The 20,021-nt window shown below is 37.3% G+C and overlaps 2 protein-coding genes across 7 annotated transcripts in view; one reads left to right on the forward strand and one right to left on the reverse strand.

The window, feature by feature from the left end:
- The window catches only part of LOC133663245 (PTB domain-containing engulfment adapter protein 1-like), a 165,047-nt gene that overhangs the window by 60,266 nt on the left and 84,760 nt on the right, over positions 1–20,021 (reverse strand). For all 6 annotated transcript variants that reach the window (XM_062067574.1, XM_062067573.1, XM_062067571.1 and 3 more), the window contains exon 2: positions 2,933–3,010. In XM_062067574.1, coding sequence (XP_061923558.1) covers positions 2,933–2,960 — 28 coding nt within the window. In that variant the 5' untranslated portion in view covers positions 2,961–3,010. The remainder of the gene's footprint in view (positions 1–2,932; positions 3,011–20,021) is intronic.
- Positions 1–20,021, forward strand: part of LOC133663244 (uncharacterized) — a 139,017-nt gene that overhangs the window by 41,092 nt on the left and 77,904 nt on the right. The window lies entirely within an intron of this gene.

The following is a 20,021-nucleotide window of genomic DNA, read 5'->3' on the forward strand; positions in this document are numbered from 1 at the left end:
ACCTCTAAGCTTCGAAGTGACAAAGGAGCAGAATCAAAAGACAAATCAGAACCGCAAAAAAAATCGCATCAATTCCCATCCCTTCTTGTTACACACATGCAGGAGGTGGGTTAATTCCAGGAGGGTGCACATCTTGTCAGAACACAGGCTTGCATTTTGAGAGCAAGTTGCAAAGACAGCTCATGTAGCCATAATCCTCACCACCGCAGTGGAAAATAAACTTTGTCTCTATAGCGGAATGAAAGAAACGGAAGGAACCCACTGTCTTTGTCTCTCCAGGGCCGCTATTGTAAACAAGTTTCCATGTTGAAGCACGTAATGTAAACGTAAGGTAACATAATGGAAATGATTCAGGTCAGGCCCGAAATTGAATCAATTGTTCTTTCTCCCATTTTAGTCATTTCCTGAAGGTTTCATCCAAATAGTCATAACCTTTTGAGATTTGTTGTTAACTAACTGACAGACAAACTGCGGCGATTGCATAAATGAAGCAATGATAATGGTTTCACCGCGACAGCATTGTAGTATAGTACAGACTAGGGTTGTACGGTATATCGGTATTAGTATAGTACCGCGATACTAATGAATCATATTCGGTACTATACCGCCTCTGAAAAGTACCATCCCTGCAGGACGAGGAATAGCTATACATGCTTCACACACCGTAGCTCACCGGTGTCAAAATGTAAACAAATGCCATGGGTGGATCTACACCTAACATCCACTGTAATGATACCAAGTACAGGAGCGTATCTAGTCGATACTACTATGATTACATCGATATTTTTTGGCATCACAACATCTTTTTTTAAATTTATATTATGTTTATAAACTCAGGAAATATCCTCGAATCCTCTGTTTTATGGGTAAAATCTTCTGAAGCTTATGGAGTGCAACAGATTCCACAGTGCTTGTGTTATGTATAACGTAGTATATGGATTAAATTCCAGACTCTGCCAGCTGATTCTGATAATGAAAAAAAAACAAAACGTTTTTTTTATATATTTTTTTTATTTCTTGTGCGGCCCGGTACCAATCGATCCACGGACCGGGACCGGTACCGGGCCACGGACCGGTACCGGGCCGCGGCCCGGTGGTTGGGGACCACTGATCTAAAGAGTACAAGCTTTAGTATAGCCTGTAGAGGCCCGGTGATCTGGAATGAGATTGATAGCCCTATAAAAGAATCAAATTACTTAAATATTTTTAAAAAGCGTTTTAAGCTAAATTTATTGCGACGTTATGCTTAGTATATTTAGCACACCCCTTATGGTTGAGGAATTCACATTAGTCGCATAATTTTGGTCTTGACCTCTGTTCGTATGATGAGATTATCGCAGATTCTCAAGATGCAACCTTTTAATCACATTTTAATAATAGGATATTGAGACTGATTTGGTGGATTTAATTAAAGATTCCATTTTTTAAAATGTATAAATTAAATTGTAAATGGGTATTTGGTGGGTAGATTCTGAAATGTATTGTATTTTGTATATTATATGTTAATGTATATTTTAACTGTGGGTCCCTGTCCATAAAACTGTGTGTTTCTACGGATTACCTTTTTGCAGAATGGACTCTGGTATTAACAAAAGAAACAATAATGAAATACAAAAACAATGTCTATCTGTAAATAAATAAAATAAATAAATATATATATATATATATATATCCCTGGACACATGAGGACTTTGAATATGACCAATGTATGATCCTGTAACGACTTGGTATCGGATTGATACCTTTATTTGTGGTATCATCCAAAACTAATGTAACGTATCCAAACAACAGAAAAATAAGTGATTATTACATTTTAACAGAAGTGTAGATAGAACATGTTAAAAGAGAAAGTAAGCAGATATTAACAGTGAAGGAATAAGTAGATTAATAATTCATTTTCTACCACTTGTCCTTAATAATGTTGATAAAATAATAGAATGGAAAATGACACAATATGTTACTGCTTATGTCAGCAGACTAAATTAGTAGCCTTTGTTTGCTTACTTACTAATAAAAGACAAGTTGTTCACTATTTTATTTAAGGACAAACTTGCAATAAGAAACATATGTTTAATGTATCCTAAGATTTTTTGTTAAAATAAAGCCAATAATGCAATTGTTTGTGGTCCCCTTTATTTAGAAAAGTACCGAAAATTATCAAAATAATTTTGGTACCGGTACCGGTACCACTAGTACAGACAAAAACACATTTCCATTAACATACAGCGTTTTAACTATGATTAAAATGGCAATGACGCTGCATAGCGAGGACAAGAAGTGTTTGACCTTCTCAATTTTAATCTTTAGCAGTCTCGTGGGCCACCTGGGCCCTGAACACTTTACCATACACTCTCCAAAAAGTCCTCCTGCCCTGTTGATTTAAAGCCAGAGGAGCAAGGCAGATGGTAGTAAACAGTTCAAGATGTTGTTTTTTTTTCTTTCGAAAATGCAGCCCCAAATATTCCCTCCCCGGCCTTTGGGTAGGGTCACCTCAACTGCTGTGTGCCGCACATTCCTGCAAAGTTACGCAAAACACGTGACCGGATGTTTTCCTCTTCGGAGTCTGTTTTGTTTTGTTTTATTGCTGCAGTATTCTTATATGGATGACTTTATTTGTGTGCTTTGTATGTCAATTATGAATATTGAGGTTTGACTCAAGTAGTCATTCAGGAAGCAAAACACTGCATGGTATGCATTATTCATGTCAACATAGTGTTTAACAATGCTGTCATCTAAAATTCACAATTCTCCAAACCCCACATGGGAGATTTATTTGTGTCAAGCATCCCAGCTGTCACGCACACCACCGGAGAGCAAAAACATACGATAACACCCACATTTGATCAATGTTTTGAAAAAAAAGCTGCAAAATACATTGTTAGCACACCATTTCGCTCCAGGTGAGGTTTTAAATGTAATTTACCCAACTCACCTTTTTTCCTGTTGAAGGCACGATTCATAGTGGAAAAAGTCTGCTGCTTTTAGTCCTAGATTTAGTCCGATATTCCGCCTGGAAAAGAAGCACAGGAAAAGACGGATGAAACTAAGAGTCTAAATCGGCATTTCTTACCCGTAGGGGGCCCATTGTTGATCTGCGAGCAGCCCCTGGAGGGCCGCCAAAATATATCTGGTTTTCATTTGTGGGCCGCAGCGGTAAACAGTTGTACAAAACCCAAATCCAGTTAAGTTGGCACGTTGTGTAATTCGTAAATAAAAACATAATCCAATCCTTTTCAACCTATATTCAATTGAATAGACTGCAAAAACAAGATATGTAACGTTTAAACTGGTAAACTTTGTTATGTTTTGCAAATATACGCTCATTTGGAATTTGATGCCTGCGGCATGTTTCAAAAAAGCTGGCACAAGTGGCAAAAAAGACTGAGAAAGTTGAGGAACGCTCATCAAACACTTATTTGGAACATCCCACAGGTGAACAGGCTAATTGGGAACAGGTGGGTGCCATGATTGGGTATAAAAAGCAGCTTCCATGAAATGCTCAGTCATTCACAAACAAGGACGGGGCGAGGGTCACCACTTTGTGAACAAATGCGTGAGCAAATTGTCCGACAGTTCAAGAACAACATTTCTCAACCAGCTATTGCAAGGAATTTAGGGATTTCACCATCTACGGTCCGTAATATCATCAAAAGGTTTAGAGAATCTGGAGAAATCACTGCACTTAAGCGGTACTGCATCAAAAAGCGACATCGGTGTGTAAAGGATATCACCACATGGGCTCAGGAACACTTCAGAAAACCACTGTCAGTAACTACAGTTTGTCGCTACATCTGTAAGTGCACGTTAAAACTCTACTATGCAAAGCGAAAGCCATTTATCAACTACACCCGGTAACGCCGCCGGCTTCCCTGGGCCCGAGCTCATCTAAGACGGACTAATAAGTGTTCTGTGGTCTGATGAGTCCACATTTCAAATTGTTTTTGGAAAGTGTGGACATTGTGTCCTCCGGACCAAAGAGGAAAAGAACCATCCGGACTGTTTTAGGCACAAAGTTTAAAAAGCCAGCATCTGTGATGGTATCGGGGTGTATTAGTGCCCAAGGCATGGGTAACTTACACATCTGTGAAGGCACCATTAATTCTGAAAGGTACATGCAGGTTTTGGAACAACATATGTTGCCATCCAAGCAACGTCTTTTTCATGGACGCCCCTGCTTATTTCAGCAAGACAATTCCAAGCCATATTCTGCACGTGTTACAACAGTGTGGTTTTATAGTAAAAGAGTGCGGGTACTAGACTGGCCTGCCTGTAGTCCAGACCTGTCTCCCATTGAAAATGTGTGGCACATTATGAAGCCTAAAATACCACAACGGAGACCCCGGACTGTTGAACAACTTAAGCTGTACATCAAGCAAGAATGGGAAAGAGTTGCATTTTGTTTTTATTTACTATTCACACAACTTGCCAACTTCACTGGTTTTGGGTTTTATGATACATTTTTCCACCACGTGTGGCAGTAATGACAACATTAAAAAACATAAGAAGTCTGAAGCTAAAGTCATAGAGACGTTTCTTAAGCACAAAAATTATTACCAAAGTTGTTAAGCTGTATTCTCATTTGCACTTAAATTATTATTATATTAATGCTTAGAATGTATTTATTTTAGCACTGTATACATTTAATGTAAATGTACTTCTCATTAATTTTATGAGTACCTTCTTTTGCAGTATATTTGATAGGTATTTATTTTTCTAATCAGCCTGACCTAAGCCTTGATAATAATCTTTGAGATTGGTTTCATATAATTTGACAAGGTTTATCATATTAAACTGTAAGTATGTTGGATATAATTATTGACTACTATTAAAATCAAGATGATTAATTTAGTGTTAATGGTTGAGTGGGACCCGGGCCTCTGTAGTGGAAACGGCTAAGAACCCCTGGTCTACAAAACCCAAAACCAGTGAAGTCTACAAAACCCAAAACCTGTGAAGTAGGCAAGTTTCTGGGTGTTGTTGATAAATGGCTTTCGCTTTGGGATGTTGTGGGATGTTGGATGTTCCAAATAAGTGTTTGATGAGCATTCCTCAACATTCTCAGTCTTTTTTGCCACTTGTGCCAGCTTTTTTGAAACATGTTGCAAACATTAAATGGGCTAATATTTGCAAAAAATAACAACGTTTCCCAGTTCGAACGTTAAGTATCTTGTCTTTGCAGTCTATTCAATTGAATATAGGTTGAAAAAGATTTGCAAATCATTATATTCTGTTTTTATTTACCATTTCACTGGTTTGGAGTTTTGTAAATAAAACATCAAAACAACTGTCATCAGGTTTCAAATATTTATAAGAGTATGACATAATGTATTCTTTTAAAGATGACCAATTGTGAGTTTAGCTTTTTAGATTTATCAATATTGTCACTTTTTCCTGGTTTCAAACTGAGCTCGCGGGTTATAAAAACAGGTTGTAAAAGTGACAGGGGAGAATATACACTAAAGCATATCCGATATATTGTATCTAAACTACAATGACATGTTTTAAATCTACATTAAAATCTTTATAAGTTCCCTTTAAAGAGCTTTAATCTTCATAACGTGTTATTATTCGAAGTAGTGAAGTGAAGTGAATTATATTTATATAGCGCTTTTCTCTAGTGGCTCAAAGTACGTTTTCTGTATGCTTGTTATAGTATGTCAAATGACGGATGGTTGTTCCTGCAACACTCCATCCCACTAAATAACTGGGATATCTGTTTTCTACGAGAAATATGGCCATGTCCAATATTCTGCATTTACACCCAGAACATTACGCGGCAATCAATAATCAAATCATTACCCCGCCACGAGTACATAAAAGGCACAAAGATTTGACCGTTAAACTCAGTCAAGTTTCATAACGCCAGTCTGAAAATGCAAAATGATCAAACTTTTCCACTCGCAAGTGAACCCCATGCAATCAGCACATCTTCAGATTTTCATAATAAAATATTTTTTTTTGCCTTGAAAATCAACTTTTACCTGGAAAATCATTTTTTACCTTGAAAATAATTTTTTACCTTGAAAATATTTTTTTCCCTTGAAAATATTTTGTTCCCTTGAAAATCAGTTTTTACCTTGAAAATCAGTTTTTTCCTTGAAAATCAGTTTTTTCCTTGAAAATCAACTTTTGCCTTGAAAATCAACATTTGCCTTGAAAGTCATTTTTTGCCTTGAAAATCATTTTTTGCCTTGAAAATCATTTTTTTCCTTGAAAATCATGTTTTACCTTGAAAATCATTTTTTACCTTGAAAATCATTTTTTACCTTGAAAATCATCTTTTGCCTTGAAAATCAACTTTTACCTTGAAAATCAGTTTTTGCCTTCAAAATCAACTTTTACCTTGAAAATCAACTGTTCCCTTGAAAATCTGTTTTTACCTTGAAAATCAGTTTTTACCTTGAAAATCAGTTTTTGCCTTCAAAATCAACTTTTACCTTGAAAATCATTTTTTACCTTGAAAATCAGTTTTTGCCTTGAAACAAGTTGCCTCTATTTTGAAACTAGTATCATATATGTCTGATATATTTTCTGTAAGAGAACAAACAAGACACAAACCTTCCTAATTCTTAGCAATCGCGCTGTTTATATTAAACATGCTTCACTGATGAGAGTATTTGGCAAGCTCCGTTTCAGCGATCCTTGAACTCATCGTAGTTTGTTTACATGTACAACTTTCTCCGATGCTGCCACAGAATGACGTGTTTTGTGCCACTCCTTCTTTGTCTCTTTTTGTCCACCAAACCTTTTATGATGTGTGTGAATGCACAAAAGTGAGCTTTGTTGATTTTATTGATTTGCTGGAGTGCTTATCAGGCATATTTGGTCAATTCATGACTGCAAGCTAATCGATGCTAACATGCTCTTCAGGCTAGCTGTGTGTACATATTGCATCATTATGCCTCGTTTGTAGGTATATTTGAGCTCATTTAATTTCCTTTACTTATGTCTTCAGTGTAATTAATTTATATTTGACACATTATCTGTATGTAATATTGGCTATATTTCTCATAGTTGTCTGTGTGCCATGTTGTTCCAGACCACAGCAAACGTTACCGAGCTTGCAAAGAGTGTAATAAATCCATTAGAAGAAGACGGCCTGCCGTTTCCTTTAACTTGGACACACACATCTATACCTTTGGCCATTCTAAGACAGTCATTTCCAGAAGTTATCTCATCCTGTGAGAAAACTCAGTTTTAGGAATGATTTCCATTGTTGCAAAAATTTGTAAAATAGAAATTAATATACAACATTTCTGTCTACGAAGATTTGTGTCAGCCTTTGATAGTAGGCTAATATAGACACTTACATCATGTGTTGACTTCATTATAACACTTATATAAGGCTTTTAATTTTTTGCGGCTCCAGACAGATTTTTTTTTTGTATTTTTGGTCCAATATGGCTCTGTCAACATTTCGGGTTGCCGACCCCTGAGCTAGCCAGACATGTGATCGATCGCGTGGCGTAGGGGTAGGAACCGCGGATCCGTTCCCCATCAACGACAATGCAAATCATGCAGACTTTTTCAGAGCCAACAATGATAACTTTGGGAAAATATGCTCCAGAACCTTCTATTGTTAATCCTGAATATAAGAAGTATGAGCTACAAGTTTGAACACATCCAGCTTCAGTGAAACACAAGCATCATTTAGTGGTATTGCTAAGTGCGAAACAAGAAATACAAACATAATAAAACGATAGCTTACTGTACAATGTCTGCTCTTACTTCGATGACAACTGATAGGTGTCCATATCTTCCCGTTTAGATCATTTTAATCCACATGAAGGGTTAACAAGGGAAAAGTCTCCCTGCAGACACTGTCTTTGGTTTTGAATAACTGATAGAAACTTTTATTAGAAGATTACACAGTACAGTACATATTCCGTACAATTGACACCACTAAATGGTAACACCCAAATAGGTTTTTCAACTTGTTTAAGTCGGGGTCCATGTGAATCAATTCATGGTACAAATATATACTATCAGCATAATACAGTCATCACACAAGTTAATTATCAGAGTATATACATTGAATTATTTACATTATTTACAATCTGGGGGGTGGGATGTGGGGGTCGGGGGGTTTGGTTGATATCAGCACTTCAGTCATCAACAATTGCATCATCAGAGAAATGGACATTGTAACAGTGTAGGTCTGACTTCGTAGGATATGTACAGCGAGCAGTGAACATAGTGAGCTCAGAAAGCATAAGAACAAGTATATACATTTGATTATTTACAATCCGGGGAGGTGGGATGTGGAGGGGGGAGGTTGTGTTTGTTTGTCTTTATCTCCGGGTATAAATTGAATGTCACAGATGAGGAACTTCTCGATTCATGGCTAAATCCTGCTAATATCCGGATGAGAGGCCTGATTTATAATCAAGAATAACTTTAATGAGCCGAGACGCGATGATGCAGGAGCAGCACGACATCGCTGCTGGCTCGCAGTAAAAGCAGCAGAGGGCTACTTTGCTGTTTATATCATTGCACTGCTAGAAAATAGTTTGTCTGTGTTAGCGCTTATAATAACAACATGGCTAATATTTGACCCTGCTCGCAGTTCTGTTAGGTACTCATCTGGACTGTGGAAACATTGGCACACATGTTTATTACGTCAGAAATTGACATTTGGGCTTCAAGTTTTATTGTTTTGTTTTTAATTTTTACTGTTTTGTTTTTAATGTTTTGTATTGTGTTTTTATGTGTGTAATGGATCTTAATGTCTGCAATAAAGATTGATGATGATTTGGTTAATACTCAGGTCACGATACGTATAGAGCAGTGGTCCCCAACCACCGGTTGGTACCGGGCCGCACAAGAAATTAAAAAAATAAATAAAATAAATGTTTTTTTTATTTTATTTTTTTTATTAAATCAACATAAAAAACACAATATATAGATTATATATCAATATGGATCAATACAGTCTGCAGGGATACAGTCCGTAAGCACACATGATTGTATTTCTTTATAAAAAAATAAATAAAAAAACACCCTCCCCCACCCCCCCGGTCCGTGGGACAAATTTTCAAGCGTTGACCGGTCCGCGGCTACAAAAAGGTTGGGGACCACTGGTATAGAGTACTGTTGCCGGGTTTTGGATGGTTATTTAAAGGGTTTTGTGAGCGAAATAGAGAGCCTCCATTGACTACATTGTTTGCAGACTTTTTAAGTACTGTATTTATTTATTTTTTGTGGGCGAAATAGAGAGCCTCCATTGACTACATTGTTTGCTGACTTTTTAAGTATTTATTTATAAATTTTTTGTGGGCGAAATAGAGAGCCTCCATTGACTACATTGTTTGCTGACTTTTTAAGTATTTATTTATTAATTTTTTGTGGGCGAAATAGAGAGCCTCCATTGACTACATTGTTTGCTGACTTTTTAAGTATTTATTTATTTATTTTTTGTGGGCGAAATAGAGAGCCTCCATTGACTACATTGTTTGCTGACTTTTTAAGTATTTATTTATTTATTTTTTGTGGGCGAAATAGAGAGCCTCCATTGACTACATTGTTTGCTGACTTTTTAAGTATTTATTTATTTATTTTTTGTGGGCGAAATAGAGAGCCTCCATTGACTACATTGTTTGCTGACTTTTTAAATATTTATTTATTTATTTTTTGTGGGCGAAATAGAGAGCCTCCATTGACTACATTGTTTGCTGACTTTTTAAGTATTTATTTATTTATTTTTTGTGGGCGAAATAGAGAGCTTCCATTGACTACATTGTTTGCAGATTTTTTAAGTATTTTTATTTTAGAGATGTCCGATAATATCGGACTGCCGATGTTATCGGCCGATAAATGCTTTAAAATGTAATATCGGAAATTATTGGTATCGGTTTCAAAATTATCGGTATCGGTTTCAAAAAGTAAAATGTATGACTTTTTATAATGCCGCTGTGTACACGGACGTAGGGAGAAGTACAGAGCGCCAATAAACCTTAAAGGCACTGCCTTTGCGTGCCGGCCCAGTCACATAATATCTACGGCTTTTCACACACACAAGTGAATGCAAAGCATACTTGGTCAACAGCCATACAGGTCACACTGAGGGTGGCCGTATAAACAACTTTAACACTGTTACAAATATGCGCCACACTGTGAACCCACAGCAAACAAGAATGACAAACACATTTCGGGAGAACATCCGCACCGTAACACAACATAAACACAACAGAACAAATACCCAGAGGCATGTTTAAAAAAAGAATGCACTTTGTGACTTCAATAATAAATATGGCAGTGCCATGTTGGCATTTTTTTCCCATAACTTGAGTTGATTTATTTTGGAAAACCTTGTTACATTGTTTAATGCATCCAGCGGGGCATCACAACAAAATTAGCATAATAATGTGTTAATTCCACGACTGTATATATCGGTATCGGTTGATCTCGGAATCGGTAATCAAGAGTTGGACAATATCGGATATCAGCAAAAAAGCCATTATTGGACATCTCTAATTTATTTACGACTTAGAATGCATTAAAAACAAGAAAAACATACGAGTTCATGTCTTATATAGGGATTGTTAATGATCGACTACACATCTCAGTCTAATTGTTTGCGTATTTCCAGTATGACTGATCTAATAACATGGACAAAGTGCAGAAGCGTTACTCCAGAAATAACCGGAAATAGCCGAAAGTATTTGGAGCAGAATATTCTAAATGGCTGACTGAATTAGCGGCATTTTGTGATGTTTAAATGGTATTTTCACATACGTTGCGGATTCTTAGTACGATTGGATATGGTTTATTGGATACAATGAAACAATAAGCATATAGTGTCAACATGTTTTTCCACTCTACTGGTACTTTAAGGCGAGTTTGGAATGTCTGGAATCTTCGAAAGAGATGCATTTAATTAGACACGGGGCCAAGCCAGTGAAATGTCTCCATCCGTATATACAGTATAAACGAACACACCCGCAATTTTTTGTAGTCGTAGCGTAACAAAGCAAAATGTAAATAACTGCTGGCTGGGAACGGTTAAATGTGGCTTCCAAAGGACCATTTAGCAGTTTGAGGAACCATTAACTGCCCAGGCGGGTGCCTGATGCAAAGACATTTAACAGAACAGTTCCAGCACTAAAACAACAGTAAGACTGTACTAGAGAATTTACAACAAGGGGCAGCAATTATTCATGACCAAGAAAGCTGCTGGTGCGGATGTAGCGCTTTTAAAGTGAGAAAAAGATGCATGCTGTTCAGCAGGGGTGTCAACTTGTTTTCATTGAGAACCACATCGCCATTATAGCTGCCCTTAAATACAGTATACATACAGTCATGGTCAGAAGTTTACATACACTTGTGAAGAACGTAATGTCATGGCTGTCTTGACTTTCCAATAATTTCTACCACTCTTAGTATTTTGTGATAGAGTGATTGGAGCACATACTTGTTGGTCACTAAATTAATTCATTAAGTTTGAGTTTGAGTTTGAGTTTGAGTTTATTTCGAACATGCAAGCATACAACATGATACATCACAATTTCCAGTTTCTTTTCAACATGTTCGAAAAGGAGTAGGAAGAAGCAGAGCTTATTTAATCCTACCCCTTTTCTTTACATAACAGTTGCAAAACTTTTTGTTCACTTCCTGTTCACAATTTTTTTCACAATAAACTCCATAAGTAATCACAATAAAAATAAATAAATAAATAATAGTAAGAATTTAATGATAATAATTGGTGAAGTAAGTCATATTTCATATGATGAGATAAGTAAGATTACTTTAAGAATGAATGAATGGATGGATGAAATAAATTGAGAATGTTTGTCATGGTTCTTCTTCTTTGTACTTTGTAAACACTTTAAGTTTGAAGAGTTTCTTGAAGTGTATCATATTAGTACATTGTTTGATTGCTTTGCTTAATCCATTCCATAATTGAATTCCACATACTGATATACTGAAGGTCTTAAGTGTTGTACGTGCAAACAAATGTTTTAAATTACGTTTTTCTCTAAGATTATATTTCTCCTCTTTTTTTGAGAAGAATTGTTGTATATTCTTGGGTAGCAGGTTATAGTTTGCTTTGTGCATAATTTTAGTTTGGTTCTTTTATGAATTTATTATGGGTCTACTGAAAATGTGACCAAATCTGCTGGGTCAAAAGTATACATACAGCAATGTTAACATTTGTTTACATGTCACTTGGCAAGTTTCACTGCAATAAGGCGCTTTTGGTAGCCATCCACAAGCTTCTGCTTGAATTTTTGACCACTTCTCTTGACAAAATTGGTGCAGTTCAGCTAAATATGTTGGTTTTCTGACATGGACTTGTTTCTTCAGCATTGTCCACACATTTAAGTCAGGACTTTGGGAAGGCCATTCTAAAACCTTAATTTTAGCCTGATTTAGCCATTCCTTTACCACTTTTGACATGTGCTGCAAGGGTTAGAACCCTAACCCTAACCCTATGCTGCAAGTATTGCACACCAGCTGTTTGATCGTAGCATCCATCTTAGTTGTAGTTTTTATTACACACTTTTGGAGGTGTTTAAGATCGCCAAGTAAAATCGCTAATGCTAATAGTAGCCTGGCTATGGCAAATCCAAGCTAGAGCATTTTGGAAGAGTTAAATAAATAAATGATAAATATACTTGTATAGCGCTTTTCTACCTTCAAGGTACTCAAAGCGCTTTGACAGTATTTCCACATTCACCCATTCACACACACATTCACACACTGATGGCAGGAGCTGCCATGCAAGGCGCTAACCAGCAGCCAACAGGAGCAAGGGTGAAGTGTCTTGCCCAAGGACACAACGGACGTGACTAGGATGGTAGAAGGTGGGGATTGAACCCCAGTAACCAGCAACCCTCCGATTGCTGGCACGGCCACTCTACCAACTTCGCCACGCCGCCCAGTTGAACCGTACTTTACTTTTTAGCGTTTTTTTTTTTACCAAGTATACCACATTAAAGCATAAAAAGTATCCAAATATGGCACCATTGGATTTTATGTGAAACAATACCCGGTAGTGACGACGCAATTCGGTCAGGGCCTATAAAAGTAACAAATTCGGGACTCATCCCTAATTCATACTAAGTTAACCTATTACATGAAACCGTTTTAAGTTGTCAATTTGTCTTTTTATGAGATATAGTCTGACATTATTCAATTTTAAAGTCTTAAAAAGTTCTTAAAAGTCTTTGAATTGGATCTTGGAAAGTGTTCAGATACCCTGGGTATCTGTCGAGTAGGGTTGGATACCAACATTGTGGTACTTTCAATACTTTTCGGTACTTTTCTAAATAATGGGGACCACAGAAAATGGCATTATTGGCTTTATTTTAACAAAACAATTTTCGGTACATTAAACAAATGATCCTTATTGCAAGTTTGTCCTTAAATAAAATAGTGAACATACAAGACAACTTGTCTTTTAGTAGTGAGTAAACAAACAAGCTGCTGACATATGCAGTAACATATTGTGTCATTTATCATTTTATTATTTTGTCAAAATTATGAGGAACAAGTGGTAGAAAATGAATTATTAATCTGCTTGTTCATTTACTGTTAATATCTGCTTACTTTCTATTTTAACATGTTCTATCTACACTTCTGTTAAAATGTAATAATCACTTATTCTTCTGTTGTTTGGATACTTTACATTAGTTTTGGATGATACCACACTTTTGGGTATCGATCCGCTACCAAGTAGTTACAGGATCATGCATTGGTCATAATTTCAGTCCTCATGTCCAGGGACAATGTAATCATAGTAGTATCGACGAGATACGCTCCTGTACTTGGTATCATTACAGTGGATGTCAGGTGTGGATCCACCAATGGCGTTTGTTTACATTGTGACGCTGATGAGCTCCGGTGTGTAGTGAAGCATGTTTAGCTATTCCTCGTCCTGCAGGGATGATACTTGTAAGAAACATACTTTATTTGTCGCCATGGAGGCGAGGATTAGTGATTTAGAAGTAGCTAAAACACTGCCGATTGCGGATGGACATTAGCCGCTAACTAGCTAGCATGTCTTAAAGCACCTCTCCCATAGGGCGTTTCAGTGTTATAGCTTCACATTTATTGTTAGTTTTTAAGCCAAAATGCGTTCATTCTCCCTTTTCTGTCGACACACTGTGTCTGATTGTAAGTACTCTGTGATTGTGCACTGCCAAACATGCTCCTCTACTCTTAAAACCAGCTATGTCACGACAACGCACCATTATGCCTGTAAAAAAAAAAAAAAATGGTACTTTTCAAACAGAGTATAGTACCGTTTTTTATTCATTAGTACCGCGATACTATACTAGTACCGGTATACCATACAACCCTAGTAGTAGCTAATAAAGACTCATTGAATGGTTTCTGTTTAAAAAAAAAGTGATCGGAAAGAAAACTTTGGGTTCTGGCCTTGCTGAGAGAGCCTTTCCGCTGACTTGGATGTTATATCAAATTAAGTATTGCAAGCTTTCCAAAAGTAATGCATCATTTTACTGTCACCTGTCATACAACCACCCACAATTCACAAAGAAAGATGTTTTTGTTAATGTGTAAAGGAGAAACAAAAACAAACAAGGATGGCATTTAAATAGTAGCAGACATAACCTTTCAGTGAGTTGTAAGACTGCTGATGTAATGTATTGCTGCACAATATGATGTCACTCACTATGATTGGCAGTTGCAATGTTTGGCCTGTTTTAATAGCATCCATTCTGGTGACTCAGCAGCACCCTCTCAGGGGACCTGGCAACCCAGACACACGTTGACTAAGCACGTCTCTGCCAACTTTCTATGGTGTCCCCACTTGTTTACTCACTCAGCGCTCCACCACATCAGTCAATGTGCACCTTTATGGATTATAAGGTGCATTAAATGGGCCGTATTATGATTTTATTCCTACATTGAAAACACTTCCTTGTGGTCTACATAACATGTAATGGTGGTTCTTTGGCCAACATTTTGCATGGGTTATGTTTAACAGACCATCTTCAAACCACTTTCTGACCGTCTCTTCAGGAAGTGTCGTTTGGTGGGTGGCTTTATTTACGTGCCTCCACTTTGACTGTCTTCTCCCTGTCATCTTTATTGTACCGGTAGATTTTAGCGCTTCCAAACCTCTAAAGCAGGGGTGTCAAACTCATTTTAGATCGGGGGCCACATGGAGAAAAATCTACTCCCAAGTGGGCCGGACTGGTAAAATCACGGCATGATAACTTAAAAATAAAGACAACTTCACATTGTTTTTTTTGGTTTAAAAATAGAACAAGCACATTCTGAAATTGTACAAATAATAATGTTGTTGTTTTTTTACACTTACATGTTGCGGTTAATAGTATTCTATCTTCATTTGTTGTTACTTATACTTTCTGAATAAATGATGTGATAATGTTCATCAGTCAACTCATTGGTGTTAAGTTTCAATCTATCAAGATAAAAAAATTACATCAAAATCAAATTACAGGATGTTATTTATGTAGTTTGCTCATTTTCCTCGACTGATGTGGTTTATTTTGTACATATGTAGCATCATCTACAAAGATAAAAATAATTGCTATTGTGACATCTAGTGGACACATTTAGAACAGCAGTTTCTTTCATTCAAAAATTTCCGTTCATTTTTATACTTAGCAAACTCATCCCACGGGCCGGATAAAACCTGTTCGCGGGCCTGATCCGGCCCGCGGGCCGTACGTTTGACACCCCTGCTCTAAAGGCTTAGTGGCCACAGGCGTGGACAGCACCTTTTAGCTCTTATTTCCAAAATTGTGTACACTACTGAATTGGGGTCTTATGGCCGCTTATGTGGACACTTATACTGCCATCTGGTGGTGTCAGAAGAGTATAACATACAATGGAATTTGGAAAAAAAAGTGTAAAAATAAGAATTAGCATGTCACTAAACATGAAATACACGTTTGTGTACTTATGGACTAAGTACATCATATCAAAAGATAATTCTTAGTTTTTATTCTAATTAGGGTCCAATAAGCCCAAATAGCAAAGAGAAATAAAAAAAACATGTAAACAAACAGCTTGGGCCTTAAGAGGTTAAGTCTACTGACAGATTAGGTAAGAACTGTAAGATACTTTGTAACAAAAATGGCAACAGCGGAGGATGAATGCTTATTGACTACAACATGGGCTACAAAGGCGGACGCGCGCAAATTTTCGAGACTTATGCAGATCCCAAATACACATCAGCAGGAACCAATAGGTAAGAAAAGTTGGTTTTGCATAATAGGGCAAAACAAAACGGCAGATAATGTCTCCTAATAGGTGCCATTTTGGAGTCCTTGTACACACACCATAAAAATATCCGTATGTTGAAGCACAGTACGTCTGACTACAGTACAATCCAAAAAAGCGGTGCGGCTTCGTAGTTTACCAAAGTCGTACTAAAACATTTTGAGAGATGTTTGAGGGGCCGTGTGTAATGTTCTCTATTCTCAATGAAGCATCAACGTTTTGGTCTTGCTTGCTTACCAGAACTTGCTAGCGTCATTGTTTGAACAGGCGTCAACCTGCAGTCCACACGTATCTCTTATGTGGGTGGGAGAAATAATCTATTTTTAGATGTATCGCAATTCGGACGGAGACGATTATAAAATCGATTGGTAAATGTCAATTATCGTTTTATTTATTGTAAATAAAGTAATACAGACAGTTCTGACATTTGGCTGACTGCAGCGAGCCATCTCACTGAGAGATCCGACCACCATCTTTTATTTTAGGGCACTTATGTTCCAGTTTTGCACACATTTCCAATAATCTAGTAAATGTGAGAATTAATTTAACTGTTTCTTATTACAAATGGGCAAAATAGGGCAGAACAAAACACCAGATAATGTCTCCTAATAGGTGCCATTTTGGAGTCCTTGTACACACACCGTAAAAATAGCCGTATGTTGAAGCACAGTACGTCTGACTACCGTACAATCCATAAAAGCGGTGCGGCTTCGTAGCTTACCAAAATCGTACTAAAACATTTTGAGAGATGTTTGAGGGGCCGTGTGTAACGTTCTATATTCTCAATGAAGCATCAATGTTTTGGTCTTGCTTGCTTACCAGAACTTGCTAGCGTCATTGTTTGAACAGGCGTCAACCTGCAGTCCACACGTATCTCTTATGTGTGAATGCTAGAGGTGGGGGAAATAATTGTTTTCAGATGCATCGCAATTCGGACCGAGACGATTATAAAATCGATTGGTAAATGTCAATTATCAATGTATTTATTGCAAATAAAGTAATACAGACAGTTCTGACATATGGCTGACTGCAGCGAGCCACTTCACTGAGAGATCCGACTAGCTCCTTTTATTTTAGGGCACTTATGTTCCAGTTTTGCACACATTTCCAATAATCTAGTAAATGTGAGAATTAATTTAACTGTTTCTTATTACAAATGGGCAAAATAGGGCAAAACAAAACACCAGATAATGTCTCCTAATAGGTGCCATTTTGGAGTCCTTGTACACACACCGTAAAAATAGCCGTATGTTGAAGCACAGTACGTCTGACTACCGTACAATCCATAAAAGCGGTGCGGCTTCGTAGCTTACCAAACTCGTACTAAAACATTTTGAGAGATGTTTGAGGGGCCGTGTGTAACGTTCTATATTCTCAATGAAGCGTCAATGTTTTGGTCTTGCTTGCTTACCAGAACTTGCTAGCGTCATTGTTTGAACAGGCGTCAACCTGCAGTCCACACGTATCTCTTATGTGTGACTGCTAGAGGTGGGGGAAATAATCGATTTTAAATGCATCGCAATTCGGGCCGAGACGATTATAAAGTCGATTAGTAAATGTCAATTATAGTTTTATTTATTGTAAATAAAGTAATTAATACAGACAGTTCTGAAATTTGACTGACTGCAGCTCCTTTTATTTTGGGGCACTTATGTTCCAGTTTTGCACACATTACCAATAATCTAGTAAATGTGAGAATTAAAGGAGCCATATGTAGAAATTTCATGTCAAGTCATCATTAAATGGCCCTGATATGTCAAAAGGCTTTAATAAGTCATGTTCTTTTGAATACCTTTATAACTGATAATGGTAGTTCGGCCGGGATATGCTCATTCCAAAATTTGATTTACAGCCCCGAAATTGTGTTATTATTTTCATTTCGATGCCCGGCCCTCCACCGTTTGACCAGTTACCACTGCCACTGGTAAAGTTACTAAACATGTCAGACCTTAGTGAATTTAAAAGGCCTTGTTACGATTCTCAACTTATTCATGGCAAAACCAGGAACAAAACGAGGGCTTGTATCGGGGATGCCTTTATATTTACAGTTCTACAAAACTAAATGAAGGAAGAAGTGTAAAGAAATAACACTAAGGAATAAAAATAGTCAAAAAGAAGGAACATCAATCCTCAACAAACAAACGGTGCACTGTGATAGCCGATGCGTTTACTTTGTAATTAAGTAAACGCAGTCTCAAAGAAATAAACCCTGCGGAAGCATTCACATCTTGAAACTGATGTAGTTGAATAGCCCTGCGGTACTCCGTGAAATATACCTTTGGCATCTTATATACATCATACTGGTAAAAATGATTCCATTCACAATTAGGGATGGGAATTGTAAACAGGTTCTTGGGCGCAGTTGGGTGTTCCAACAGAACAATGACCCCAAACACATGTGGACAATGCTGAAGAAACAAGTCCATGTCAGAAAACCAACAAATTTAGCTGAACTGCACCAATTTTATCAAGAGGAGTGGTCAAAAATTCAAGCAGAAGCCTGTGGATGGCTACCAAAAGCGCCTTATTGCAGTGAAACTTGCCAAGGGACATGTAACCAAATATTAACATTGCTGTATGTATACAGATTTGGTCACATTTTCAGTAGACCCATAATAAATTCATAAAAGAACCAAACTTCATGAATGTTTTTTTGTGACCAACAAGTATGTGCTCCAATCACTCTATCACAAAAAAATATGAGTTGTAGAAATGATTGGAAACTCAAGACAGCCATGACATTATGTTCTTTACAAGTGTATGTAAACTTTTGACCATGAATGAGGCATAATGATGCAATACGTACATAAAGCTAGCCTAAATAGCATGTTAGCATCTATTAGCTTGCACTCATACACTGATTAGCACTCCACACATGTCAATAACATCAACAAAGTTCACCTTTGCGCATTCACGCACAGCATAAAATGTTTGGTGTACAAAACGAGACAAAAAAAGGAATGGCTTAAGACACGTCTTTCTCTGGCATCATCAAAGAAAATGATACCTATAAACAAACCGGTGAGTTCAAGGACCGGCAAAATTTGTAGTAAAACGGCACTCGCCAAATACTCTCATCAGAGAATCATGTTTAATATAAACAGGTTTGTGTCATGTTGTCCTCTTACTGAAACCCTATTAAAACAAAAATATATATTTTTCCATATTCATACATTTTTGAAAACGCTCCAGGGAGCCACTAGGGCGGCGCTACAGAGCTCTAGAGCCACAGGTTGCAGACCCCTGCTCTAAACTAAACAAAATTGATACTAATTCACGATTTTTTTCCAAATAAGAACCGATAACAGAACCGTTAAGGAACCGAATCGAAAGTGGAATCGGAACCGGAAAAATCCTGTCAATTCCCAGCCCTATTCCTCTTTGTGATGCTGAGATGCAGAAAGACAAATACGTCTTGCCCCCCCAACAGTAGAACTCCAGTGACTCAAACGTGTGGAATTCCTCTTGCGGAGGAATGTTCCGGGTAAAGACCACCGCCCACTTTGTTTTTGTGAAATGCTCTTTTTCTGCAAATGGAGATATTAAAACGTAACAAACGACAATGATTTCGCTCATCAGAACACAAAAACAAACCCAGGTTGACATGTCAAGTGTGCACCGGGCTCACTAACGGGACTCGAACGCATTGAACTCAGGTCACCACGTCATTCAAAGTGACAGAAAATCAACAAAGATCCTTCGTTTTATCTCCTTTAACTTCAGCTGGTGAACATTACGGGTTAAATGCGAGAGAACCGCTACAGAAATACACGATTCAGTCCGTTCATTCCTCAGTTGACCAGGTC

This window comes from Entelurus aequoreus, linkage group LG13 (assembly GCF_033978785.1).
Source record: "Entelurus aequoreus isolate RoL-2023_Sb linkage group LG13, RoL_Eaeq_v1.1, whole genome shotgun sequence".
NCBI lineage: Eukaryota > Metazoa > Chordata > Actinopteri > Syngnathiformes > Syngnathidae > Entelurus > Entelurus aequoreus.